Genomic DNA, 25,263 nt, shown 5'->3' on the forward strand with positions numbered 1-25,263 from the left:
TCAGGGGGTCGAAGTGCGCATGCGCACAGCGATCGGGGCGGGGCTAAGGCGAGCGTCGCGCACGCGCATAAAGATAAAGGTGGGGTTAAGGCGGTTGGCGCGCATGTGCGGGAGGTGGAGACGCCGGAAGCGGCGGTAGGAGTCGAGCGGTGCCGGAGCTCCTCAGCGGCGTCGGAGCGCACCGCGGCCGTCGGGCTGTGCCCGCCATGAGCTGCCGGCAGCCGCTGCCCAGCGAGCGGGGGGCCAGGCAGAGGTGGGAGCGCGGCCTGAGCGAGGAGGGAGAGGAAGGGAAAAGGGAACGCGGCCTGAGGCGGAGGCGGGCCTGAGAGGGTCTTGGCCTGCTGGCGACGCGGGTTTGTGGGGGGAGGTGGGGAACGGCTGTGGGAGCGAACGGGAGCGTTGTGGTCGGTGAGGATGGCCTGGCTGGGGGCTGAGCTGCGTGCTGGGACGGCAGTTGTCTGTATCGAGGTGTTGGGGGGGGTTGAGGCCGCAGCAGGAAGCTGGGGGTGAGGGGGGGGAGCTGGGCTGGGGGGCGGAATGGCAGAGTGGGGGTGGTTGTGTGGGGACACAGCGTGTTTGCAGCGGGGCGGGGAGTGGTTCTGCTCAGTAGGGCGCTGTGACAGCATGGGATGCTGAGGTGGGCGTCAGGCAGCCGCGCTGTGGCCGTCCCGAGGGAGGGAGAGGCAGGAGGCAACTTCTGGTCTGCAGGCGTGGGCCGAGGCTGCTGCTGCAGCTTTTCAGCCAGAAAGATTCAGTTATAAATATCTTGCCTGAGTCTGTTTTGACTCATTTGAGTGTGTTTATGTGTGTTAATCCTCAGTTATCAAAGTGGTTTTCTCCTAGTGTTTGTATAACGCTCAGCATACTGAGGGTCTGGCGGACCAACTGTGTTCCCATAGTGGGAAAAATCACCTGACGTTAACAGCCAGGTTTTGCTGACACTGAGGGACAGCGGTTCACAGGGATTCTAAGCTGCTGTTATTGCTAAGCTGCTGTAGAGCAGCGCTGATGTCATAAGAGGATGCAAATAGATCCGAATAGGAGAAGGATTTGTCTTCTAGGATGTGCTTTCCACCTTAACATCAAGCAAACCTTTCTTCTAGAATGCAAAAAATAAACATGGTTCAGGAGTATGATTTGATTGCAGATGCTGAGTTGGGAGACTGAAGAAAGTCGTCACAGGCTCCAATTGTAGACTCACGTCAACAAGATGAAAGTAACTGGCTGTTTATTGAAAGTGTGATCACTGCTTTTTCCAGCTGCTCTTTTCAGCCTGTCAGATGTTTACCAAAGTCCCAGGCTTATTTATAGATGTGCCTGAACACTGAGAGCGGTTACAAGGCTGAGAGTTGTCGAAGAAATTTGTTTAGAGAGATGCTCAGCACTGTTTTTTAATGGCCAGTGCAAGTCCTTGACCCTTAAACTGGTATGAAACATCAACCTGACTAATTGGTGAGGAGGAGGGTTTTCTCCATAGAGAACAGCTAAAAAGAGAAAATGATGCCCGCGACACACTGGAGGTTTAGATGCATCTGTCATTAATTTAATGAGTTTTCCTCTTGTATTTTTCTTCTGAAGAATCACCTTTGAAGGACAAAACCAGCAGTACAGCAGGGGGCTGATAATCTTTTTTTCTCTTCTTTCTCCCTGATCTTTCCTCAGGAAGAGGAGGCGCAATGGCAATGAAGATGACAGTCATATTCCACAGACCAAACGTAGTACCAGGAATACTGTCCTTCAGGACTCTTGGGACACTGAGGTGAGAGCCTTCTTGGACAGATTTAGTTTCCTTTAATGCTGAGTTGAATAGTTGGATTATCTGATGAAATTGCATTCGTAGGGAGTTGTTGATGAAGGCCTGTTTTGCCTTTGTGTACGACACAAACTCTGTTATGTATCAGAGGCTCAAATCTGTAAAATGCAGCTTGGATATCAACACTTTTCACTGGAAAACATGCTATGTTTGACCAGAAGGCTTCTGTCTGCTGTGGTCTCGTTCCTCACACAGCAGGTGTGCTAGCATGGTGTCACTTGCTAGCATCTGAGATTTAAAAAAGAAATATAAATGAAAAGATGCTGATTTTCACGCTGCCACCAGATTTCCTGCATTGTTGCCTGCATTAATCACCTGCAGGTTCACTGGGTGCATTTCTAGTTAGCAGTGTAGTTTTACTGCAAAGCTTTAATGGAGAGGAGCTTGCACTGCAGAGGGTGCCTGTTAGTTTGTGTCCCTGCAAGTTATGAAATGGATTTCTTTTAAGACTTTAAAGTGTTTGTTTTTTTTTTTTTTTATGGAGCCCCCTCTCTCTGAAGACTGACCTTAATAAGTAATCACAAGATATTGTTACATTGAACCACTAGATATGCTTTGCACCACATGTGGTATGCTCTGTACCTGAGCAGCTTATCTTTTATCACGTAGCAATGCCTTCAAATGCATACTTAGACTTAAAATGATGTCAGCCTCTCTATCCCACCATCACTTCTGTGAGGGAGGCTTTCTTTTAGCCAGCACAGTTTTACCAGTGGCTGCTGTGATAAGTGGGACTGTGCAGCTGAGATGTCCATCACGAGGGAGGTTGCTCTGATGGGAGATATTGCTGTTAGCTGTGTTGTTTTTGCCAAATGTAGGACTTGCTGGGTTGGAGTTGGTTTTGCTTCTTGGGTATAACGGGTAGAAGCATGGATAGCTGCCTGCCAGCTGACACAGAATCACTTGTCCAACAGGTGGAACACCTCTTCGTGTGTAGAGTAGTTAATGGCTAAACAAGCTTTGTGGCGGGAGGAGGAAGAATTTAGTGTGGAACAAGGGATTGAAATGGGAGTAATGAAATTGAGAATATCAGGAAAAACCTTCATGGTGAGTGGCAGAAGCACCTTTGCTTGTCCTGTGAGCACTTGATGTTTGGCTGGGCGAAGCCACTAAAACACAGCAGTGGGAACAGCCTCGTAGCAGACACGTGGGAGCAGATGCCCTTCCCTCTGTCCTTAACTGCTGTTTTGTTTGGGGTGCCTGTGAGTGAACAGCATGGGTCTGAGCCGCCCGCCCTGCTGCTGGCAGAGTCAGAGCAGAGTTCAGTGGCTGAAGCTAACATTAAGATTCCTGCTTCATGCATGCACTTGCGTTGCAGAAGTATGCTTTAACACATTAAACCCTGATGTGCAGGCGAGGGGATCCTCCTGGTGCTGCTGGAATGAGGAATGTGTGTGCTGGGCACAGTTCTGCAGAAATCAATGTTCCCTTTCTCAAGGGAACAAAATTCACCATGTGTTTTTACTGATGAACAGAGCTCTTTTTTTTATTTCATTTTTTTTTTCCCCTGCTTGTTTTCTTGTGGTGTTGACTCACTGAACTGAGCATGCTCAGAGATTAAAGCCCTGAGATTAAATCAGTATTCAATGTTTCTTTGAGGACTTCCTGTACCAAGTGGAGACATTTTGGTGCTTGCAGTTTGCAAGTGCTTCCGATTGGTGTCACTTTGAAACTGTTGCCACTTTGTAATGCTTGCACTTAGTTTTGTGATACGTGGTTTGCAAGAGGAGCTCTGCCTGATTCAAAGCCCCCAGCAGCTGTAGGAGAGGAATATGAAAGATGGTGTGCTTCCATCTGAGGGCACCCACACCTGCTTTTTGTCTCATGCTGGCTAGAGCTCTGATTCCTTTTGCCTCCCTTCATTTGAAAGTTGGCTTTCCTTCTCACAGGGTGATTGACCTGCATCACCTCGGTGCAAAAACCAGCCGGCTGTAGTCCTCAAATAGAACCTGGCTCACGGCAGCCCTTTCTGTGTTTTGTCTTGTTCTCTATAGCTGATAGCCAAGTGTTAGATGGTGGCTGTTCATGTGGGTCATTTGATGGCATCACTCAGTCCTTGCTTGGAGTCACAGCCCTCTTGTGAGCTGTGTGTAATGGGAAGGGGGGGTCGCTGTTTTCATCTGGGGCTTGAGCTTGACTTAACACAGCTGGGAAGCAGAGCTGTTCTTCAGCAGCCATCAGTGCTGCCTCTTGGCGAATTGCTGTGATGATGTGCAGCTCCTCCTGCTCTCAGAACAAACCACTCCTGCTCTCCCAGGTGACAACTGTGGGAAACTGCTTTGCAGTTCAGTCCATAAGCACACATACAACCACGGTGGATGTTAGCAAAGCAGAGCATTTGCCACTGCGCTTTGTTTCCTGTTCATCCTGTCCTCTATCTTCTCCATTTACCAGCAGGTTAGCTTTCTTGTCTGCACAGATACCTGCTGATTACTTCAGCAAGGCTCTGCTGTTTCGACTAGCCTGTATGGCAGGTTAGGCAGAGCTGCAGTGGATCTGCTGAGGAGCTGTTATGTGGGGAATTGAGGGAATGCAGCACTGTGTTCTGCAGCCTGGGAATCACTGGGGAAAAAAGCCCTTTGCTCTGTGTTTTTGTTTTTTTTTTTCCCCTTGGAAGGAAGGGAGCCTGCAGTGTTCCAGCAACTCTTTTCCTTCCTGAACCCAGTTTCTTAGGATTCCTTTCTGTTAGCCTGACTGATGATGGGATTCCTCAGATATTGCTGTTGGAGTTTGCTGACACAAGGCAGCAGTTGCTTCTCTCAAATAGCTGCAATGCTACAGAAAAACTTCTATGCCACTCTACTACCATGCTGAGGAAGGGCTGGTCTAAATTTTAATGGAACCAGATTAATTCTTTGTTAAATTCAGCTTAGATCATGCTGCTCTCGAGTTTTTGCCCTTAGTGGTTGAGACACAGCATCACAGATCAGCAGATGGATGCAGGTAAATAGTTTCCAAGCAAATGTCCAGGTGAAACTTGTGTTATGCTACGGGGGGCTGATGAGGGAGGAGCCCTTTTGGTGCTTCAGATGCTCATAAACTCTCACAGGGCTTTCTTCTGCCCTTTTGCTTAAACCTTTGTTTCATTGTGTAGATGCCTGTCATTGCTGCCATGATGACTTTAAGGATTCTTTTTTTGTCTAATTGTAGTCCAAATGCGTAACAGAATGTGCACCACAGCCTGGGGAAATGGTAGGTCCATGACATGATTTGGGCTATAAAGGGGCTTCGTGCTAGTGAATTTTTGCATTAGAGAAATGGAAATAAAGAGTCTGACAAACCAGAGCTGCCAACAGCCTTAGATGTAGGAAGCACGTCCCAGGACACAGTCTATGCTTCAAAAATAAATCAGTAATGTGTGAAAATAATCGTTGCTAACGGCTCTAAAATGTTTTTGTTCTGCTGAGATACAAAACTTGGGCAGTAAGCGATGCTAGGTTCTCATTTTGACTTTTGCCTTGATTTTCAGAAGGTGGCTGTAACGAAAAACAGTAAGGAACACAGACTAAAAGGAAACAAAGTGTCCTGTGCGGTGGGTTTCTCTCCAAGGCTGCTGTGACTCATTGGGCATAACAGCACTGCGTTTCAGTATTTGTGCTTCTATGCAAAATGAGATGGCCCAGCAGGTGCCATTTCGCTGCTCCTCTCTGTCCTTCTGGTGTTCTCCCCCTCTCGAGTGTCAGTAGCAGTAGAAAGGGTTGCTCATGGAGTCGCATCTGCTGCTTCCTTAAGAATGACTTCGCGTATTTTTGTTGTTGTTTTCTCCTTGCTAGCTGAACCTAACACACCAGCACGGGTGCAGCCTCACTACCATTGTCTTGCTTGATGTCCTCTAACAGAACTGAAGCACAGAAGCGTTTTTTAGTGCTTAGCAAAACAAGGGAACTTACATGGCTGAATCGTGACGATGGCTCGTGGAATTGGTGCCGTGGGGCTTCCAGCTGGCATCGTGAGCCACCCCCAATTTGTACGTGCCTTCCCAAGCCTCTCACAGATGCAGTTTGCACTGTTCTTAGATTTACCCTTAAGTGAGACTTTCTGGATGTGGTGCCAACTGTTAAATTGCAGTTGATTTCCTTAAATTTATCTTCCTCTGCTGCTGCTGCCAAGCTCTGACTTCTGTGGTTTCAACTTGACGCTTACCAAAATGGTTTTTTTTAGCTGCTGTCATTTGCAGTGGCTGCTTGTTTGAATTTCCTTCTTGCAGGATGGCAAAGTAACGTCACCTGCTGATTCTTAAGCACCTGAATCTTTGCAGTGTTGTCCTGAACAGCATAGCATAGAATGGCCTGTGTTGAAAAAGGGCCACGGTGATCATCTCGTTTCAACCCCCTGCTGTGTGCAGGGTCACCAACCACCAGACCAGGCTGCCCAGAGCCACATCCAGCCTGGCTTTCAAGTATTTCAGCTGTAGCTAATGGAGGCCCTTCATTAGCAGCCCCTAAAATGGTACAAACCAAACAGTTTTAAGTCTTTGAAACACTGACGGTGATGGCTAATGCTCTTGCAGTTATTACCATGGAGTGTGTTCATCCCAAATGCTGAACCTTGTCCTCCATGTGAGCTCAAGCTTAAGTTCTCTCTCTCCTCTGTGTGTGGAGGTACTAGATGGCTGTCATTCTTTCACTGCTGTGTCAAGTAAATTGGCATGGAGAACTGACAGCTAACACTGCAGTCCCAGTGCTGCACTGGGAGAAGAGCTGTATGCATGTAGAGGTGTCAGACCTACCCTGGGCATCGCCTCACTTTAACAGTCTTGCTTTGGATGCTTCAGATCACATTTTAGAATAAAAAACACCTGACTTCTAGCAAAATGCTTTGCATGGTGCTTACCTAAAATGTCTGCTGAACCAGAAGTGATTCACGTAAGGCTGGTGCAGCTTTTTCCCCAGGCCCTGCCTGCCTTTACTGACGCGTGTGGCTGTGCAGGGACGTTCTTTATTTTCCAGTTCTCGGATGAATTCAGCAAACTTCACTAGTGCTAAAATGTGGGTCACGGGGACAGAGCTGATGGGCTTAAAGCACGAGGTTTGAACTGGAGGTCAGTGAAACTCTGGGTGAAAGCTTGCTCATCCCTTCAGCTCTGTGATGCTTTTCATGTGTCGGCAATAACTGCAGCTATGAATGCCAAGAAAGCACTCGGTCGATTTCTTTCGTCCATCAGGCTGAATGCGAGCCTAAAAATCTGGAAGGGAGGGACTTGCTGTCAAGACTGCTTGCTTAACTGAGGCGTTTCGTTGCGGACAGGAGAGGAAAAGGTGTCGTTGTGCTGCTAACATTCTCTTTGTCTCAGTCCTCCAGCAGCGATAGCGGCAGCAGCAGCAGCAGCTGCAGTAGCAGTAGCATCAACAGCCCTGACAGAGCGAGCGGCCCAGAACCCAGCCTGAACCCCGCAGTGACGGGATCCAGCCCTGTCTCCTCTCAGCCCTTCCATGAGCAGTCTGCACTAAGTCAAGGTCCTTACTTCCACATCAACCAGATCCTGAAGGAGGCCCACTTCCACAGCTTACAGAGCCGCGGACGCCCTCCTACATGATGAACCAGCAGTTCCTTGCCTTCTGTGAAGGGACAGCACTGTGTAGATTGGATATTTCAACTTAGTTTGTTAAAATGAAATTGCACAAAACGCCTGTTGCCTTTTCAGTCTATATTTGAAATGAAATAACAGGTTAACAGGAAATTGTTTACTTGTGGTCTGCTGCACTATTGCAATGCAAAAGGGGCTTTGAAGCAATTTTTATAGGATTCTTTTTGGGGTGGTTTTAAAGTACGTGTCAAAAGGAGACTGAGGAATCCACATCTGTGATATAGGATTGCATAACGTCCAATTCCAGTGGACTGCCTAATCTGTTAGCGATTTGTTGCTCTGTGTAAAATTCTTTCCAGCGTTCATCTTCAGTTTTATAAGTCTTTTTTTTTTTTTATTTCAATAAACCAGTAAAAAATGTATTTGGGAAAATAATTTTTTGAGCATTTAGAGGTAATAAGACAGTAAATGCTGTCCCAGGAGTGCTGTAGGACTGCTGTAGCTGTAAGCTCTCCACCAGGTTTGGGCTGTGATGAGCCCTGCCTGCTTTATCTTTACTGTTGCAGTATTGAAAATAAATTGTGAAACTAGAACCAGGAAAGCTTAGGCAGCTGTAGCCAAAATACCAGATGCCTGCTGGTTTCATTTAGTGAGCAGACACGTGGTATCTGCTGAGGAAAGCATAGAGTAGCCTGGGGAGGAGCTTTTGAAGGAAAGAGGAATCTTACATTGCTCTAATTCCAATTTCTAGCTGTGAAATGTTTTGTCTTCTGTTACATCGTGTAGTTTGATTTCTTTAACTTGACTTTTAAAGTTAACAACTCTGAAGGAATAGGAAGTAAAAGAGTAGCTAGAGCTCTGGTTCAGCAGCCAGAGTGCAAGGACTGTCCTGACCTGTTCCTGGTTTAAGTGGCATGCTACCACCTGGCTGAGGAGGGGAAGTGCTGCTCTTCTGACAACACCTGTGGAGGTGTCCCCAGTCCCTGCTGCAGGGGGAGCTTTGCAGTGAAGACAAATGCAGAGAGGAACTCTTTTATTGAATCACTTGGTCATGCCAGAAAGCCATCCCAGCTTGAAGAGAGAAGATGCAGCTGTGTCTTCCTCCTCAGTTACAAGTTGCCTGAACAAGGAGCCAGGGCGCAAGGCCTCGTCTTCTGCTCTTGTGAACGCAGGAGGTGGAACCTGTTTTTAAGTACAAGAGAGTCAGGAATGAGGACAGCACACCTTTGACCAAACCCTCATCTACAGTAGCTGCAAGGGGGTACAGACTACAGCAGAAGAGCTGTTTCCAGACAACCAAACTGGCTTTGCAAGGACAAGCAGTGAAAGGTTGTTCTGAGAGGTGGATGCACAGCTTCTTCGTGTTAGCAACTACACAGGAGTCATTCAGTGCTCAAACACAGTAATCTGCAGTAAGGAAAAGACTGTTGCTCAGAACAGTGGTGCAACAACAGTAGAAGCACAGCTGTGGCTTTTTGTAGAGAGCTGCTCTTGAGTAATTGCCAACTTTAACCTCCCTAGAACTGTTCTGATAAAAGGAACAAGTGATTCTGCAGAGTGGAGTGAATGCAGAATGTCCATGTACTCCATAGCCATGGCTGGGGAGTGGTGGAAGCAAGACAAACATCATTGCACACTTCTACACGCTACTACAGCTGAGGTGGAAGAGGTAAAGAATACACTTACTGTTAAGCTTTGGGCTTTTTAAATAACCCTGATACTGTATCTGTTTTTTAGTACTTCTAAATCATAAGAGAACAAGGACTGCAGTGTAAGTGCCAGCAGCTCGAGTACCACTCTGCTTTGATAAAGCCAGGTCTTTATTCCTCCATCCTGGCTGCAGAAACATCAATTTGATTATTAGATTATCAATGGCTAAAGAAAATGGATCACTGCTTCCTGTAGCAGTAAGGTACCCCTTGGCTCTTTCCATCCTCAGCACAGGGAGCTCCACCTAAGCAAATGCTTTAAACTGGAGGAAACGTGGCAGCATAACGTTTATCTGCCAGTAAAACAGCAACAAGACGAGGCAGAGCCTTTGCAAGAGAAGCAAGCCACTCGGTTCACACAGGCTGAAATACCCAGGCCAGCTTCATCAGGAGTTAAAGGTCAGCATCGCACTGGAAGGGAGTTGAAATAATTAGATAATATCCTTTAACATTTCCTGCAGCCATACTTAAATGAAACCCTTTTATGCATTGATCTCAAAACACCTCATCTGTGCAGATCTTCACTGCATTTTCATGACGGATGTTGCTAATTTTTCACCACACAGAAAGCTGGCCCCAAAAATATCCAGGGGCCATCGGGTTTCTTTGGAGGGTTGAGGGGAAATCCAACCCATCTCATGCTGTGTTGCCGTAATGGTTCTCTCATTTTACAGAAAATAAAAATCAGGTTAAATATTAACTGTCTGGCTGCTTTCTTCTTTCCCTGCAAGCTCTACTGTTGGTGGGACAACGAGCACAGGCAAGAAGTTCACATGGCTCTGTTTCACCAACCTGAGCTCTTTCTGTGTTCCTGGTCGCAGACTTCGCCTTCCGTGAACTCGACATACTGAGTGGCAGAAGTCCAAACCTTAAGAGATGGAAGAAAGAAATGCAGTTGGTCATAGGAAACAGCAGTGCTAGACCTGTTTCCTGACGAGATGTAGGAATGAATAGAAGAGCTGGGTAACTTACCTGATCTGGCTGGATGCTAAGGGCAAGATATTATGGAGCTCCTGGGAGCCCAGAGCCCCGCTCCTGCTTGTGTACTGGTTCTCTGTCCCAGTCAGCAAGCCAAAGAGAACCTACAAGGTATGAAAGCTGTTTGCAAGGAGGGCATCTGCAGAGCTGACCAGCCAACATGTTGCTGCTGAGCCTACTGGCATGGCTTTGCACAGTACTTGTGGTTGGTTTAAAGTCTGACTATAAATTGTCTCCCTTCTCTCCTTGTAACTCTTAATTGGTGCTGCTTGCTGTTACTATAGTTGAGTTCTGGGGCTGTTTCAGCACTACTTAACCCAATTAACATTGCACAGGCTTCAGCAAATCCTGTTAGATAAAGTTCTGCCAACTCCATGCGTGATTATGTGCCATACAGCCCGCTCAGCAAGCTCCTCTTCTTGTCACCTGGTATTCAATACCCTTCCCATTCCTGACTAAGTGCCAGTAGCTCTCTCTGGACATGAAGCAGTTTATCAAACTACCCTTCAAATCATGTTTTTTAGCACTGCTTCCTGATGGATGCATTCCTTTTCATGCACTTACAGAGGTTCGCTGAACCAGGCGATTAAGGTTGCTGTTTAGGTGTGGTGTAAAAACATCCAAGTCAAATGGATCGATGTGTCCCTCCAGGAAGTCAGTCACCTTCTCAATCCTACAAGCAGAGCAGAAGAAAGCCTGTCAGTATTTACATCCTAGTGAGCAAAGATGGCTGCTCACATCCGTGGGATGTTTTCACTGAGTGCTCTGGAACTGCCAGGGCCTCGACCTGCAGAAGTGACTGAACAAAATGTGAACTGCTAAGAAAAAGAATAAAATCAGCTGAGTGATTTCAGCTCTTCCAGGTACTGCTGTAATACCTGCTGTTGTTTCTCCCCACGGTAGCTCAAGGTTTGAACCCAGGTGGGAGCTTATAACTGTTCTCTTTAGGAGCATCCTCCCAAGGTGTGCTTGCCACCACATGGCCGCACTGTGCATACAAAGCAGAGGGCACCAGCCTGCTGTCTGAACTGTCAGTTGCAGAATCCCACTCCTACACGTAGAGGATAAGCTGTGAGTCATTGGAAGAAGCCAGTTCCTGTGACTGTGCACAGAGGTTGTACTGCCCTGCACGGCCCAGGCACCACTCCTATGGGTGTTCTGGCAGACAGCAAGGCTGCAAGTTTAAACAGCTTTGGGGCTCCACAACATGCTGTAAGTCTCCAGCATTCAGAATTACACTGCACCTGGAGTCATGCTTGATCCTGCTGGTTTTTGCCTCCTCACTTTTCACTGTCAAGATGACATTCAGGTACCGCAGATCGTAGAGTAGCTGCAGAGCTCTGTTCTGCGTCATGGGGAAGCTGCCTGCTTTCTGCAAATAGGAAAAGGGCTCTTCACTGACACTGAAAATGTCAGCCCCCCAAGAAACAACCGGCACAACCAAACCCCTCTGAGCACACAGGCTGCTGTCAGATCCCTTTCTGCCTCATTCTGAGGGAGGCAGAGTGCCCTCACCCCTTCAGCCCTCCCAGGTGGATATTTCCTTTTCCAGGGGACCGGAGCGCAGATACTGCCCAGCAATCCCCACATCTCATGCAGGCCGGAGCCAGGCCTGATCCTACTCGTGTACCTTGTCCTGCTTCTCCTCCATGAGCTTTTCATAGGCAGCAAGCACTTCTGCCATGCAGGCCTTCAGCAGCTCCTGCAAGGTGACCTTTGGCAAAGTGTGACCGCCAACCCGGTTCAGCTCTTGGCACAGGCTGAAGAGGAGGCACTGGACGTGCCAGGATGGCTGTTCAACAAAACACTGTTATTTTCATGTGGTCTGTAAGCTATGTTAGCTTTGTCAGCAGCAGAACATCGTTCTTCTGAGCTCCCTGCACCCTAGGCAACAAAGTTGCTGTCACAAAGATCTACCTGCCCCCATAGAAGGGCTCGAATCTGAATTTCACAGGTTTTTAATCTGCTTTTGGTTACAGCAGTCCTGGAAGCCCAATGGGTGCAGTCCTGTCCTTCAGAGCAATCAGTTTCTGTGAAGTCTCTCTAGTGGGCTTCTATGTATAAACCAGGCATACATCCTTGTTTGGCTCAACATTAGAGGACTGGGGCCGATCTTATTCATTTGAATACATAACAGCAACTAGCTATTTTCCTTCCTTTGACCTCTGTGCCCTTAAGAGGTGAGTGTCTCACAGAGCAAATAGCACCACAGAGTGTCTGCCCTGTGCTCATAGTGCCAGGCAAACTGCGTGGTAGGTCAGCAATCTTTGACAAAGCAGTGGTTTCGGAAAACAAACATTTTCTCCTCCCATCAGATCATTTCTCTGCATTTATCAAGAGAATCTTTCTCATACCTGCATAGGCAGACGGATCTTTGATGTTACACTGTTTCCAGACTCAGCCTCCTCCTGAATTTCAATCTCATCCCAGTTGGTGGCTGTGGCCAAGACAGAACCAGCCGTGTCTAGCAGCAATGTTGATGTAAAGCACTGAACTAGAGCCTAGAGTGCAAAACACAAATGCACTGAGTCACAAGACTGTGGTGAGAGCAAACATGGACAGGCAGCCTTCTCCTACAGACAGGCTATCCTCCCTCACGCCCCAAGCTGCATCCCACCAGGTTCCACCTCTGTCAGCTAGGGAGCAGCAGCAGCACCAATCACAGGGAGCTGAGCCAGTGAATCACAGAATCATAAATGGTCTGGGTTGCAAAGGACCACAGTGATCATTGAGTTTCAACCCCCCTGCTGTGTGCAGGGTCACCAGCCACCAGAACAGGCTGCCCAGAGCCACATCCAGCCTGGCCTTGAATGCCTCCAGGGATGAGGCATCCACAACCTCCTTGGGCAACCTGGTCCAATGTGTCACCACCCTCTGGGTGAAAAACTTCCTCCTAAAACCCCACAGAAAGCAGCTGTGATGAGAGAAGCAGCTCCTTACTTTAGTAACAGCAGAGCTCCAGATCTGGTAAGCAGCCAGGCTTTGTTGCAGGAGTTCTGCCTTCACCTCCTGCCACTTGGCTTGCACAGGATTCACTTCTTGGACTTTCCCCTTCCCCAGCTTCTTGGTGGAGCGGGTTTCCTTCAGTGCCGTCTCCGCGCTGCCTGACCGGCCCAGGATACACTGCTTGAGGTGAGGACAAAGCTCACTCAGGGACTGGCAGAGCCTGGCCATGAAGAGGACAGCATGGAGCCTGCTATCACTGCGAGCATCCACCCGTGCAGCCTGGAGCTCTTCACGCACACAGCCCAGCACGTGGTGGATGCAGGCAATGCAGTGCTCGCGGAGCAGCCCTTCCACCGTGCTGGTGTCGGCGTAGCGGTCGAAGGCTGAGAGAGGCTGCACAGTGGGAGCGAGCTCCTTGGTGGCTGAAGACTCAGCAGGAAGGTAAGACAGGAGGTCATCCAACCTGGCTTTCAGCTTCGAGTCCAGAGCTGAGCAGAAGCTCTGCACGCATGGCGTGAGCGCCTGGGCCTTCATGGACAGGCCGCTCTTGGTAAACTGGCTGCGGTTTGCCACGTTGACCCAAGCAGCATCTGAAGGCAGATCGCTGGAGCTCTCTGACCACAGGAACTGGGCCACATTGTGTTCAAATTGGACGTGCTTGCTCAAGGCAGAGGTGTTGGATTTGGCCTCGAGTTCCTGCAGGGCTAAGATGAGAAGCTGTTTGGAGCTGCTTGAGATGGATTCAAACCCTTCTTTAGTCAGTATCTAGAAAATGAGGAAAAAAACAAGCTTTTACAGGTGCTTCCTGTAACACAGCACTTAAGATACGCACTTAATGCTTCTAACTGGCACCAGTGGCATGCTGGAGACAAGATGGGGAACAGAGCAAAGCTGCAGCAGAGTGCTCACCTCCAGCCTGTCCAGGAAGAGCTGCCGCAGCAGGTCCTCCCAAAAGGAAGCAGGCTTGTCCAAAAGGCGACGGCACAACACATCCCAGTTCTGGCTTATGGACTCACTTGTGAGCAGCTCCCACACTGCATCACGGATCCCCGCGAGGCCTTTCAGGCTCTTCACGTAGACCAGCAGGTTGCTGATCCCAGCCCTGATATCCTCACTGCACCTGAAGGTGGAGTTTTACTTCAGACTGGCTCAGAAATAACCCCAGAGAACCCAGGAGAAAACACATACTACATCAAGGTGGGGGGGTTCTTTATCTGTCAATAAGAAACTCTACCTGCAAAGGCACCTGCAGGGCTCAGGGAACCTCTGGCTCTCAGTGAGACAGCTGCACCCTAAATCCCAGCAAGGAAGCCCTGCATTGGAAACCCAGGGCTACTGTGGGCATTGAAGCCAGCTGCACCCTAGGAACACCCCCACTATGCTAATTGCCCTCATTATGAGCCTGGCAAGCAGGGGGAAACTTCTCATGGCCAATAAACGCACCACAGGGGGCTACAGCTGATGCCAGGGACCAGCTGGCCAGCCCAGCAGCAGCTCTATGGGTTAATGACACAAGACTGACACCAATATATGAGTAACCAGGCTGCTAAGGGGCTGGAAAAGCTGTCCCCATCCATGTGGTGGGAACTGGGGAGGGAGCTGAATGCCCTATAAAGGGGCTCTGTCTGCACTCACAGTCTGGAGAAGGGCAGTGAAGAGGAAGGAGGTGCTGGACCAAGAGCCAAAAGAGAAAGGTAAGGGATTTTGCTTTGCTTTCCTTTTCTTTGCTTGTGATTTTGGCAGTATAAAGCAGCTCTAGATAAATATTATGAAGCCCTGGGTTAACCAGCGTGGTCTGCTGTAACAGAGTGCTATAGCCTAGTAAGACTGTACCCTGCTGTTCTGGCTGCTTAACTGCAGGGGTGAAGGAATACTGAGTAGGGAGTCAGCAGAGCTTTGCTTCATAGGGGTGTGTGACTTTGTTTTGTCCTTAGCAAGGAGACCTCGTAGGGGCCTTCTGTGAAGGAGGAGAGTGTCACACTCACATGGTGATCCACTTCTGCAGAGTGTCTCTGAGATAGTCCTGGCTGATGGGGTGCGCCAGGGTCCGCAGAGTTGGCTGGAACTCCACTACAGACTCTGGGAGGTACCTGAACCAGCTGCTCAGCTTTGCCTCATCCTCCAGAACCCCACCTTTTCCTAGAAGCACATGGGATGGGGGAATCAGCTCAGCACAGGGCAGCCTCCTGCCTGTAAACAGAGCTGCTGCTGGCTGGGTGCTCACCTGCTGGCTGCTGGCCTGTAGTGCTCTCCAGGGTGGAGAAGAGTAAGCCACAGGGTAGGGCTGGGTCTGGTGGCACCCCTTCAGGCATCACGTAGAAGAGTGCGTGAGCTTGGTACAGGGTAGTGGTTAGCAGCTCCATCAGTGAACACACCTGAGCTTTTATACCTGCACCTGCAAAAAAAAGAAAAAGCCTTTCAGTGAAGGCAGCCCCTCTAGCAGAAGTATGACAATGCTCTGTGGGTCCAGTGAAATCTTCCAGGAATGGGCTGGACAGCATGTGTCTCAGCCACGTGCATCACCTACTTCCTGGCTGAAGATAAGCTTGGCTTTAGTGCCTGAGCTTTGTTAATTCAGCACTGTGGCAAAAAGCTGCCAGGACACCCACAGTGCCACTGCAATAGTGCAACATGGCTGAAACCCCACCACTCTGAGCTTTGCAGGATTAAGCCACCCACTTCTCTGTTTGGGTACTACAGGGCAAAATGGAGAAGAAACAGAGCTGGTTACCCTAACTTTAAAAAGGAGGCAGCCCTGTTGTACTGACCGTGGTGTGGCTGGTTGAGAAGCTGTTGGATTGCCAGTTTCCTGGCCAGAAGGAAGTCTGCAAGGGCCTGGCGTGGGGAGCTATCCTCCAGAAGCATGATGGCACACAAGGCTTCTGCCACTGCCTGGTCTGACACGGTCTGGCACTTCAGCAGAGACTTGCTCTCCTGCAAGATGGTGGATCTGGCAAGGAAAGGAACCAGACAGTAACCAAGTGCTACAGGGAGAAGGTCTGCTGTTTGACAGAAATGTAGGTTGGGTTAGGAGATTCTGAGCAGAAACTCTACTCAGTACTGCATTCCTCACAGCAGAAGCCTGCTGTTACTTATAATGGCTTCAGTTGACCTTAAAGATCATCTAGTTCCAATCCCTGCTGTGGGCTGGCTGCCATCCACCAGATCAGGTGATCCAGGGTCCCACCCCAAGCCTGGCCTTGGGCACCTGCAGGGATGGGATACCCACAGCTCTGTGCCAGGGCCTTGCCACTCTGTGGGTAAAGAATTTCTTCCTAACATCTAACCTAGATCTCCTTTTATTTAGTTTAAAGCCATTCTCCTTTGTCCAATCATTAACTGCCCACGTAAAACGTTGCTCTCTCTTTTGTGTATAAGCCCCCTTCAACCACTGGAATGCTGAACTGAGGTTTCTCTAGAGCCTTCTCCAATCTGAATACTTGCAGCCTTTCCTCACAGCAACGACATAGACGCAATCCTGAGGGTGGGACCTCACAGGGCAGAGCAGAGGGGGACAATCCCTGCTGTCAACCCAACTCAGGACGCTGTTGGCCTTTGGGCCCCAAGCACCCGCTGCCGGTTCACCACACGTCCTTCTCCCACCTGAAGTGGCTGGCGGCGGCCACCTGGCGCAGCAGGATAGGGAAGCGGGCGAGGACGGGGCTGTAGCGGGCGCGGGGTGCGTCGAGCTGCAGCAGGCCGTGCAGGTGGCGGCACAGCAGGTAGAGGCGGGCGGCGTGCAGGTAACGCCCGGCCTCCATGGCGCTCCACGCCCGCTCGGGGATGTCCAGCAGCAGCTTCAGCTGCGCGGCCGCCCGGTACAGCTTCTCCTGCACCTGCGGCGGGGCCTGCGGTTGAGAAAACGGCGTTAAGGCAGGGCTCGGAAGGCATCAACCCCCCCAGCCAGCTCGTTGCTCACCGGCGGAGCGGGGCCGGGCCGCGTCGCCCCGCCGCGCTGCAGGCCCCGCACGGAGTCCAGCAGCCGCTCGGCGCTCAGCCGCATCTCGGCGATGGTGTCGGCCGCCTCGATCAGGTCACGGTAACGCTCGCCCACCATCTGCCGCAGCTCCTCCCGCTTCTGTTCGATGCCGGCCCGCAACCGCCGCTCCGCCTCGCGCAGCTCCGCCGCTGTGTGAGCCTCGAACAGAGCCTCGGCCTCCGCGCCCCGAGCCGCCGTGGCCGCCATCACTGCGGGGCGGTAGTGACGTGGCGGCCGCCATCTTGGAGACGGGCAGGGCTACTTCCGGCGGCGTGCCGCCATCTTGGAATCAGGCAGTGCTATTTCCGGCGGCAGGCCGCCATCTTTTTGCTGGGCACAGTGCCGCCCGGTTGCCATGGCAATAGAGATGCGGGGAAACACTCTCTACCTGCGGGCTCGCTTCGGTCTCAGCGCCGGGCCCGGGATCCTCTTGGGTGCTGGCTACCGGGTCTACCTTCCCGCCTGGCTTCCGGGGCAGGCCCAGTCCTGTCCGCAGCGCCAGGCCGCGGTGCCGGGCCCCAACCCAGCCCCGAGGTCCGGCGGGCGTCGCTAGGGGGCGCCATTGGTTCGGCCGAGCGCTCCGCGCCTGCTGCTCGTGGGCTGCTTGGGGGCGCGGCTGCCGTGCGTGGGAAACAGAGAATCCCCTCTGGTTATTTGTGCTGGTTTGTGTGTTTTCCGCTGTAAGTGTAGCTCCAACCTAAAGCACACACGTTATCTCCTGTTTCCAGTCCCTGGAGGTAGCAGGAAAGCTCTGAGCGTGCAGATCCTTCCCAAGGCGCTTATTGGCTTGCTTCTGCCTGTGCTCCTGCCTGGGCTGCGTGCTTCTGATCGCAGCGCCGAGCCGCCCATCCCCGCACGTGTGTGCACACAGTTCTAGTCAGACCTGACAGGCACACAAATAGGGCTGTTCTTCGTGTTCTGAAGGGATTTATTTGCATGGAAACCACAGAGAGCAAAGCTGCCCCGTGCAGCGGTCAGCACTGCTGGCTGCATGGCTCACCATTCACAGTTCGTAGCAGAGCCCGTGTCCGAACATCTGCAGCACAGACCTCGTGGTTTCCCTCCAAGCACACACAGCCTACCCAGTGTCGCTGTCTGCAGTCGATCAGATCTCCAGCAGTGGCAATTAACAGGCTCCGGTCCTTTCAGAAGCAGCACAGATGCGTTGCCAGCCCGAAAAGACAACCTGCTGCCTTGGAGTTGTTCATGCTGAGTTTCTGCAGCCCCCTGCCTGTCGCTGTTTGTGGTCACGCTTCATCTGTGACCCATCTCGTTTTGTGGCCGGTGCCCTGAGTTTGGAGCAATGTTGTGCTTTTGGGGCAGCCAGCTCTCCCGTGGGGACCCTCTGAGCTGAGATGGGAAGAGGAACAGTGGGACTGTGGAGGACACAAAGTGTGCACTGCCCATGGTGACACTCCGGGTTTGGTGCCTTTTCTTCTCCTGGGAGGAGTCCAAGCCTCTTCTATACTTACGCTGCTCTTGCCCAGCTCAGGCACATGCACAGAAAGTCAGAAATGGTAGGAAAATTTGTTTACTTTCCTCCCACCCCCATCCACATTTCCATCCCAGTGACACAGACAGCCGGGAGCCTTTGCTGTAAGAAGGCTCAGTTCCACACTGACACCAAGAAACATCATATTGCTACAGAGAGAAAGGCTTCAGGCAGAAGTGCTCTCCATCATGTTCCAGTCACAATGTCTTACACCAGACCCACACACACTATACAGAGCACAGATACAGATACAGAGGGGTGTATGTACAGAACATGGCAATGTGGCACAGTGCTGCTTGAGGAACCCCAGCTTGGCTAGGAAGGACTCATCACTTAGCAGCAGCCTAAGCTCTTCTCCCCTTGCCCTGCTCAAGTGCTTTAGTTGCCTGTCAGCACAGCAGTTGCTTCCAGGCTCATGCATGCCACAGCCAGCCCCACATGGATAGTGAAGGGCACCCAAAGAGCTGGGTCTGACTGCTCCTGCACGCTGCTTGTGGGGTGCACAGCAAAACAGAGGAGTGCAGAGTGTCTCTACAGCATCAGGGACAATAAAACCTTCTGCTGGCATGTCTGCTATATACACATATGTACAACCACCCACCCCTTCCCTCCTGACCATGCAGTACAGTGTGGGGTACTTGGACTTTGCATCCCTTGTCTCCTCCTGGTCAGGGCACAGATCCAGTCAGGCCCCCTGGTCCCAGCTGGAGCCACGTCCTTGGTGCTCCTGGGTTTTGCTGTCCTGGTCCTGGAGCAAACAGCAGGATGAAATCTGACACGAGCAGTGTGCAGCTGGGGTTGCAGGCTGACAGGGAAGGGTAGACGTGTCCTCAGGTCAGAAAGCAGCAGTTTGCTTTTTCAGATGTAGTGATGGCAAGGTCGACTTTGAGGTCTGCTGCGCTCTTTGCCTGTGCCTTGGTGATGATCTCCCCTCTGCACAGCCCTGGCAGGGTTGGGACCAGGGGGACGCAGGCTCTCCCTGAGAGGTTGGAAATCAGCTTGTTCATAGCAAGGGCTGAAACAACCCCAGGAGCACAGCACAAGCTGCAGCTTTCAGGCTATGCACCCCAGTACTCCCAGCACAAACACCATTGGCACTGCAGAGCCCCAGTGCCATTATCTTGAGGTCCCAGGGGCTCAGCTCTTGCATCTTTCTGGAGCTGTTTTGGGGAGCTAATGCTGTTGGTGTCCCCACCGTGCTCCCTGCTAGCCCCTTGGTGACTATGGGGCCATGTGCTGCTTAGGACTGCTCCAGCTGGGTGTAAGCAAGGCTTTGCAGGCAATGGTCTGATGCTGGCTCCTACTCTTCTATCTGCTGAGCAGAAACAAGGGTGCTGAGGGGAAGGGGAGGGACGTGGGAACCAAGCCTGGCTCTGAGCAGCGGTGTGGATTCAGAGCCTGGGAGGTCTTGGATCCTCCATCGAGGACAAGGACAGACTTGGGGAAGCCCTCCAGAGATAGGACAGTGCAGTTTGTTAGGAAATTGTTATTTTAAAGAAGTCCAAGGCAGCTTTGGTGCTGATATCAGGAGTTGTAGAGACACAGTAAGAAGGCTGCAGGGCCAAACCCAGCCTCTCACTGCCCAGCAGGCTTTGGCTGCCAAGGGCTGGGTGGAACCAGCCACCACAGCACCAGGAGCCAGGCTCTGTCCTGGGTGCAATGTTCCTCATCTGAGTGTGGGATCGAGTGATGGGATTGAGGACAGTTTGTTTCTCATGGGCGTGGGGTCACCACACAGGATAATACTACAGGACATGGGGCACGCTGCTTTCCATCACCTCCAAATTGGAACAAATCTGTTCCAGCCAGGGCAGGCGGGAGTTGTAATTAATCTTACTTGCCTGGGAATAGTCTGCATGTGAAGTGGCAGCAGAGCTGCTCCGGCACTTGCAAGATCAACCTATTTGCTCTGAAATGAACTGGGAGAGATATCTCATTATGCCGCTGGCAGCCCTGCGAGGCTTTTCGGAGCAGATATGAGGTCAAGTTCCAGCTAAAATCAAGTGGCTGAGAAGGAAAACTTTGTTACTGACAGCAGCAACAGCGCTGCTGTTTATTAGGCAGCGATGAGCAGCCTGGAAGCAGCACACAGGGTCAGCCACCACCAGGAATGGGAACAGCCTCTGCATAGGGGGAGGTGGTGGCAGGACCGGAGCGCTGCCAGCAGCACTGCAGCACTGCTGGGGGCTGCAAACATCAGGCTCTTACCTCCTCCCCTGCCTTCCTGTCACCTCTCCTGCCCCTGGCTCTTTCCACACAAATAACCCTTCTCCCACCCACCAGATATTAAGCACCCGGAGCCCAGCTGACGCATCGCTGCAGCCCTGACACTGAAGCCTTACCCTGGCAGAGGGCTGCACCAGGCTGGCAATCACACTCCAATATTTCACGGTAATGTGACAAGCTGGTCTTGTTTTAATTCCTGCGGCATCAATAGGCAGCCTGTGCTGCCGTCACTGCCTCTCGCCTCGGATTTATACCCCTTAATGAAGCTGTCGTGAGGACACGCTCAGCAAGTGACTGCCAGCAGCTCAGTGCTGAGCCCCCGCAGAGGTAAATGGTTAAAAGCAAATAAATGCTGACAGTGCCCTACGTCGCCCCAGTAACCTGAGCCCCGTTCCCAGGGGGGTGTTCTGGTGCTGGTGTCTGAGTGAACTGTGCCAGGGAGCAGGCACTGAGCTCAGCACCGAGCTCCTGTGGGGTTCTGGGACTGGTGGGGTTGCAAAGTAGGACAGGGGTGATGTGCTGGGGGGGGAGGGGCATCACTGCAGAAAGAAAACAGGCACAAGCTCTGCCCTGTGCCTCCCCTCCTGCTCACACAGTGCTGCCAAGGAGGGACACCATGGGACAGGGTTTGAGTGCTGACCCTGAGGCTCGTTGGCGCACAGCAGATCACTGCAAGACATTCTTGAGCAGCTGAACGCAGCGGGCAGTGCAGCCACTGGGCTCTAATTGCTGCATTTGGTGTCTGAGCAGAGCATATCAGCTCCTGGGCTTATACCATGGGAGGGCAAGTGCTGGGCTGAGGTTTACTGTGCCCCCGGTGGCTGGGCCAGACCCACCACCCCCTCACTGCATGACCTGCACCCCAGGGTCCCCCTTACCACGTTGGCTACAGGAGAGGCACTGGGGTCTGGATGCTCTTCTCTGCTCTTCCTGCTGGTTTTGTGCTGGAAGCCCCTGGGGAAAATGCTGTCCCCCCTCTGCAGTTACCTGCAGGACGTGCACCCCAGCAGTGACAGGGGTGGCTTGCAGTGGTCACAGCCTTGCTGTTAGCAACAGGGAGTGGAGACATGAGCAGCTGCAGCCATCCCATAGAAGAGACAGCCCGGGGACTCCATGCACCTCAGAGGCTTCTTCTCCAGCTCAGGATCCTCTGCTCCGCCCAGTCCTTCTGGCTCAGATGAGGGTCAAGCCCCGTTGCACCCCGACTTCCTGTCAGCCATCTTCTCCATCACTCCTTCCTTTTTTATGATTTGCCTGGTCAGAGCAGGGAGGTGTTCTTGGTAAGCAGGCGATGTTCCCTCATGGCAGCTCCGGCCCTGGTGATCCTCTGTGCCACCACAGGGACAGGACAAGCCCACATCTCACTTGGCCGTCAGCAGCAGGATGAGCAGCAACTGCACAGCTGTACTCCAAACCCCAATGCTACTGCTGAGTAAATGCTTCCAAGAATTTCCTACTGGATTGTACAGTGGCTGCTCAGCCAGCCCGGCCATGGCTCACTCAGGAGATCAGCCTGAGGCTGATGTGAACAGATCTGAGAAGAAATGAAGGAAAAAGGGGGAAAATCCTCCATCTGTAGAGAAAATCTGTGAGAAGGTGATGTTATGGGAGGGAGGAGGGCAGGGGCTCTGCTGCAGCGGGGAGGCTGTGGGGCTGGCGGAGGCAGAAGAGAAGCACGGAGGGACCCAAAAGTGCTGGAGAGGGCTGTGTCCTCGGGGAGGCTGCCTCTGTCCTGCTGTGCCTCCTCCATGCAGGACAGCTCTCTGCAAAGGAAGCAGTCAGACAGCAGCAGGGAGGCTTTGGGGGAAGAGTGGAATAACTTACAAAGTCAGGCTGAATGTAAGCCCTTGTCTCCCCGGGGAGGACGTGACTGCAGGAGCTTGCTTGTGCTGCCAGGGAGCTCCCAGCAGGTCTCGGCTCCCAGTTGGCACAGCTCTGCAGTAGCACAGGCAGTGTGTGCAGCACCTGTGGTCTCAGTTCCTCCCGAGGCCGCCCCCTGTGCACTCAGGTCCCAGCCCAGCCAGGCCACATTCTCCATCCGTCAGTTCGATGTGAGCACTGTTCCGGGGCAAAGCACCCAAAGCCAATTTCAGCCCCATGGGGAACACCAGGAGAACCAGCAGAGCTGTCCCAGCAATGTCTGTTGCCCACAGCGGCACTTTGGTGTTCAAACGTGTGCTGCCACGTGGGGATTCCTACAGTCTTTGTGTTCCTGGTGAGGCAGTTCCTCTTGAACCGTATCCTTCACAATGCTTGAAAGCCAACCCACCAGCAGCTCGGGAACCAGCCCAGCTTAGGACACTCGGCCCATCAGGGTGTGCATCTCTGTCACTCCTGCCCGACTCCCTACATACCAGTGCTTTTGGGAGCAAGTGGGGAGAGGAGAGCGAGTGAAGGACAACCCCGCTGCCCTGTCAGATGCTTGTCTGCAGGTCACCATTGAGCAGGGTCCTTTGGGTTTCTGTGGTCTCGTTGAGCCTGGATTTGTCCTGCTTGCTGTCGCTTCGGTCCGCATCGTCCATGCCGCTGACCTTCACCAAGCAGAGGACGTTCTGAAAGCTCTTCTTGAAGTTATCAGACAAGAAGGCATAAAGGATGGGGTTGGCACAGCTGTTGGCATAACTGAGGACCACGACAAAGTCGAACATGCCCTTGAGGACGGGTGTGGGCACGATCAGGACAGAGACAGAGGAGACGTTGAAGATGTAGAAGGGGAGCCAGCAGAAGATGAAGACAGCAACCACGATGGAGACCATTCGGGTGACTTTCTTCTCAGACTTTTTCCTCTTGGAGGAGCCCACCCTGATGCCTGAGGACTTGACTTTGATAATGATGAACAAGTAGCAAAGGCAGATAATGGTGAGAGGCACCAGGAAGCCCAGGATGAAGGCGTAGATGATGAAGCCCGTGTACCACGCACCTGATTCTCCCGGCCAGATGATGGTGCAGCTACTCCTGCCGTGATTCTGCTGCACTCCAGCATAAATCATGATGGGCATGATCACCAACAGGGAGACACCCCAAACGGCCACGTTGATCATTTTGGCTGTCCTGGGCCGTCTCCACTTGGCGGACTTAATGGGGTGGACAACAGCCAGGTAGCGGTCAACGCTCATAACTGTCAAGCAGAAGATGCTGGTGAACTGGTTGATCCCATCCACCGTCATGACAATCCTGCAGATGGCTTTGCCAAAGGGCCAGTGTACCAACGCAACCTGCATGGCCAGGAAGGGCAGTCCCAGCATGAACAGCTCATCAGCAATGGCCAGGTTCAGGATGTAGATGTTGGTGATGGTCTTCATCTTGGCGTAACGAAGGATGACGTAAATCACCAGCGTGTTGCCGCACAGCCCTACGATGCAGACCACAAAGTAGATGAAGGTGAGGATGGCGTTGCTGGTTAGGTCGAAGTGCTGGCCTGTGGCATTCTGTGATGCATTGGTGGGGGCCTCTACGGAGAAGTTGTCGAATGGGGAAGCTGGAGAGAACCAGAAGGTGGTGGCGTTGGGCAGCTCGTATTCCAGATCCATGGCTCTGCTGGTTGCGGGGCACAGGTGGCTCAGGGAAAGCAAGATGTCATCTCCCCTTGTTTTGGGGATGAAGGAGAAAATTCTAGAAATTGGAGAAAATAGAAAGGAAGGGATTCCTGGGGAGGATTTGCCCATCCTGCAGCCAAGCTCTGTAGAGAGATGCTCCCTGGAGGGCTTTCCCCAGCCCATCTCTGCCACCTCCTTCCTCCCCGCACAGGGAGCACAGAGGAGTCTGGTCTGGACACAACACAGCTCCTCCTGCCTCCGGAGCCCCCACGACCCCCCGAACCGCGACTGATGAATAAATCCCCTCTGGGTGCGACCGGCACTCGGAGCGGTGACAGAAGGGGAAAACCTCCCCTCCCAGCACGCAGCCGGCGAGGAGCCAGCGCCCAGCTTGGGGAAGGGAAACCCGAGGAGCTGCCGCTGCCGTGGAAGATGCGGGGTAGGCGGTAGCCGTGCCCGTACCCCGCTCTCCGCCGCGCCCTCCCCGCTCCCAGCCGAGCTCCGCTCCCGCCGGCTCCCCGCGGCTGCAGCCCCCGGGGTCGGGTAGGGACAGCCGAGCGTCGCCGACCCCCTCTCCTCTCACCTGCTCCCACCGCCGTGCCCTTGCCCGGCCCGGCCCGGCGGGCACCGGGGAGGCGCCGGCAGCGCCCTCCGTTCCGCACCGCTCCGTTCCGATCAGCTCCGCGCTGCCCGCTCCGCCGCCGGACCCAACGCACCGGCTGCGCTCCGCCCCGCTTGGGGCGGCTCTGCGGGGCCGGGGCGGGGACAGCCCTGCCCGTGCTGCTGTTCGGTGCCGCTCGGTCCGGCCCGGTCCTGTCCAACCTGTTCGGTGATGCCCCCCGCCCGCGATGCCCCGCGTGTGCTGCCCCACCGTGCCCGCTCTGCTCTCCCGACGCTGCCCTGCCGTGCCCGCCCGGCCCTTTGCGAGCCTCGGATGAGGGATGTGGAGGTGTGTGCTGGAGCTGCTGTGCAACAAGCAGCGTGGGATCGGGGACCCCGCAGCACCCAGAGCGTGGGGGACTTCCCATCTTCCCATCTCTCTTGCAGCAGAAGGTTC

The 25,263-nt window shown here is 52.5% G+C and overlaps 3 protein-coding genes across 8 annotated transcripts; 1 reads left to right on the plus strand and 2 right to left on the minus strand.

Moving 5' to 3' along the window:
• Positions 1-180: 180 nt before the first annotated feature.
• FAM104A (family with sequence similarity 104 member A) lies at positions 181-9,749 on the plus strand. 5 transcript variants are annotated; one of them, XM_042865078.1, is made up of 4 exons: positions 181-253; positions 1,663-1,759; positions 4,964-5,005; positions 7,107-9,749. In XM_042865078.1, exons 1-4 carry the CDS (start codon positions 207-209, stop codon positions 7,347-7,349), a joined length of 429 nt encoding a protein of 142 aa, XP_042721012.1. In that variant the 5' UTR covers positions 181-206; the 3' UTR covers positions 7,350-9,749. The 5 variants fall into 5 exon arrangements, with proteins under 5 accessions (XP_042721012.1, XP_042721011.1, XP_042721015.1 ...); XM_042865077.1 differs by lacking the exon at positions 4,964-5,005 and adding an exon at positions 5,283-5,345; XM_042865079.1 differs by lacking the exons at positions 181-253; positions 4,964-5,005 and adding exons at positions 2,728-2,860; positions 5,283-5,345 and having other exon boundaries at positions 1,674-1,759.
• Positions 8,357-17,174, minus strand: COG1 (component of oligomeric golgi complex 1). Its single transcript, XM_042865076.1, has 14 exons — positions 16,893-17,174; positions 16,577-16,821; positions 15,742-15,923; positions 15,198-15,368; positions 14,959-15,112; positions 13,883-14,093; positions 12,968-13,738; positions 12,382-12,528; positions 11,658-11,819; positions 11,272-11,399; positions 10,592-10,700; positions 10,022-10,131; positions 9,842-9,917; positions 8,357-8,522 (listed from the first exon to the last, which is right to left on the minus strand). The coding sequence occupies exons 1-14, from the start codon at positions 17,157-17,159 to the stop codon at positions 8,382-8,384; spliced, it is 2,874 nt and encodes a 957-aa protein (XP_042721010.1). The 5' UTR covers positions 17,160-17,174; the 3' UTR covers positions 8,357-8,381.
• Positions 17,175-18,467: 1,293 nt separating this feature from the next.
• SSTR2 (somatostatin receptor 2) lies at positions 18,468-24,831 on the minus strand. 2 transcript variants are annotated; one of them, XM_042865289.1, is made up of 3 exons: positions 24,790-24,831; positions 21,549-24,282; positions 18,468-19,423 (listed from the first exon to the last, which is right to left on the minus strand). In XM_042865289.1, exon 2 carries the CDS (start codon positions 24,198-24,200, stop codon positions 23,085-23,087), a length of 1,116 nt encoding a protein of 371 aa, XP_042721223.1. In that variant the 5' UTR covers positions 24,201-24,282; positions 24,790-24,831; the 3' UTR covers positions 18,468-19,423; positions 21,549-23,084. The 2 variants fall into 2 exon arrangements, with proteins under 2 accessions (XP_042721223.1, XP_042721222.1); XM_042865288.1 differs by lacking the exon at positions 24,790-24,831 and having other exon boundaries at positions 21,549-24,352.
• Positions 24,832-25,263: the final 432 nt, after the last annotated feature.

This window comes from Lagopus leucura, unplaced genomic scaffold, assembly GCF_019238085.1.
Source record: "Lagopus leucura isolate 7727_CA_CO unplaced genomic scaffold, USGS_WTPT01 Super-Scaffold_797, whole genome shotgun sequence".
Taxonomy (NCBI): Eukaryota; Metazoa; Chordata; class Aves; order Galliformes; family Phasianidae; genus Lagopus; species Lagopus leucura.

Coding starts and splice junctions, on each gene's coding strand:
- FAM104A (XM_042865077.1), top strand. CDS start 207: ATGAGCTGCCGGCAGCCGCTGCCCAGCGAGCGGGGGGCCAGGCAGAG. Junction 1,760..5,282: donor AGGACTCTTGGGACACTGAG/GTGAGAGCCTTC, acceptor CTTGATTTTCAG/AAGGTGGCTGTAACGAAAAA. Junction 5,346..7,106: donor GAAACAAAGTGTCCTGTGCG/GTGGGTTTCTCT, acceptor TCTTTGTCTCAG/TCCTCCAGCAGCGATAGCGG.
- COG1 (XM_042865076.1), bottom strand. CDS start 17,159: ATGGCGGCCACGGCGGCTCGGGGCGCGGAGGCCGAGGCTCTGTTCGAG. Junction 11,400..11,657: donor TGGAGGAGAAGCAGGACAAG/GTACACGAGTAG, acceptor TCCTATTTGCAG/AAAGCAGGCAGCTTCCCCAT. Junction 9,918..10,021: donor TTAGCATCCAGCCAGATCAG/GTAAGTTACCCA, acceptor CCATCTCTTAAG/GTTTGGACTTCTGCCACTCA.
- SSTR2 (XM_042865288.1), bottom strand. CDS start 24,335: ATGGGCAAATCCTCCCCAGGAATCCCTTCCTTTCTATTTTCTCCAATT.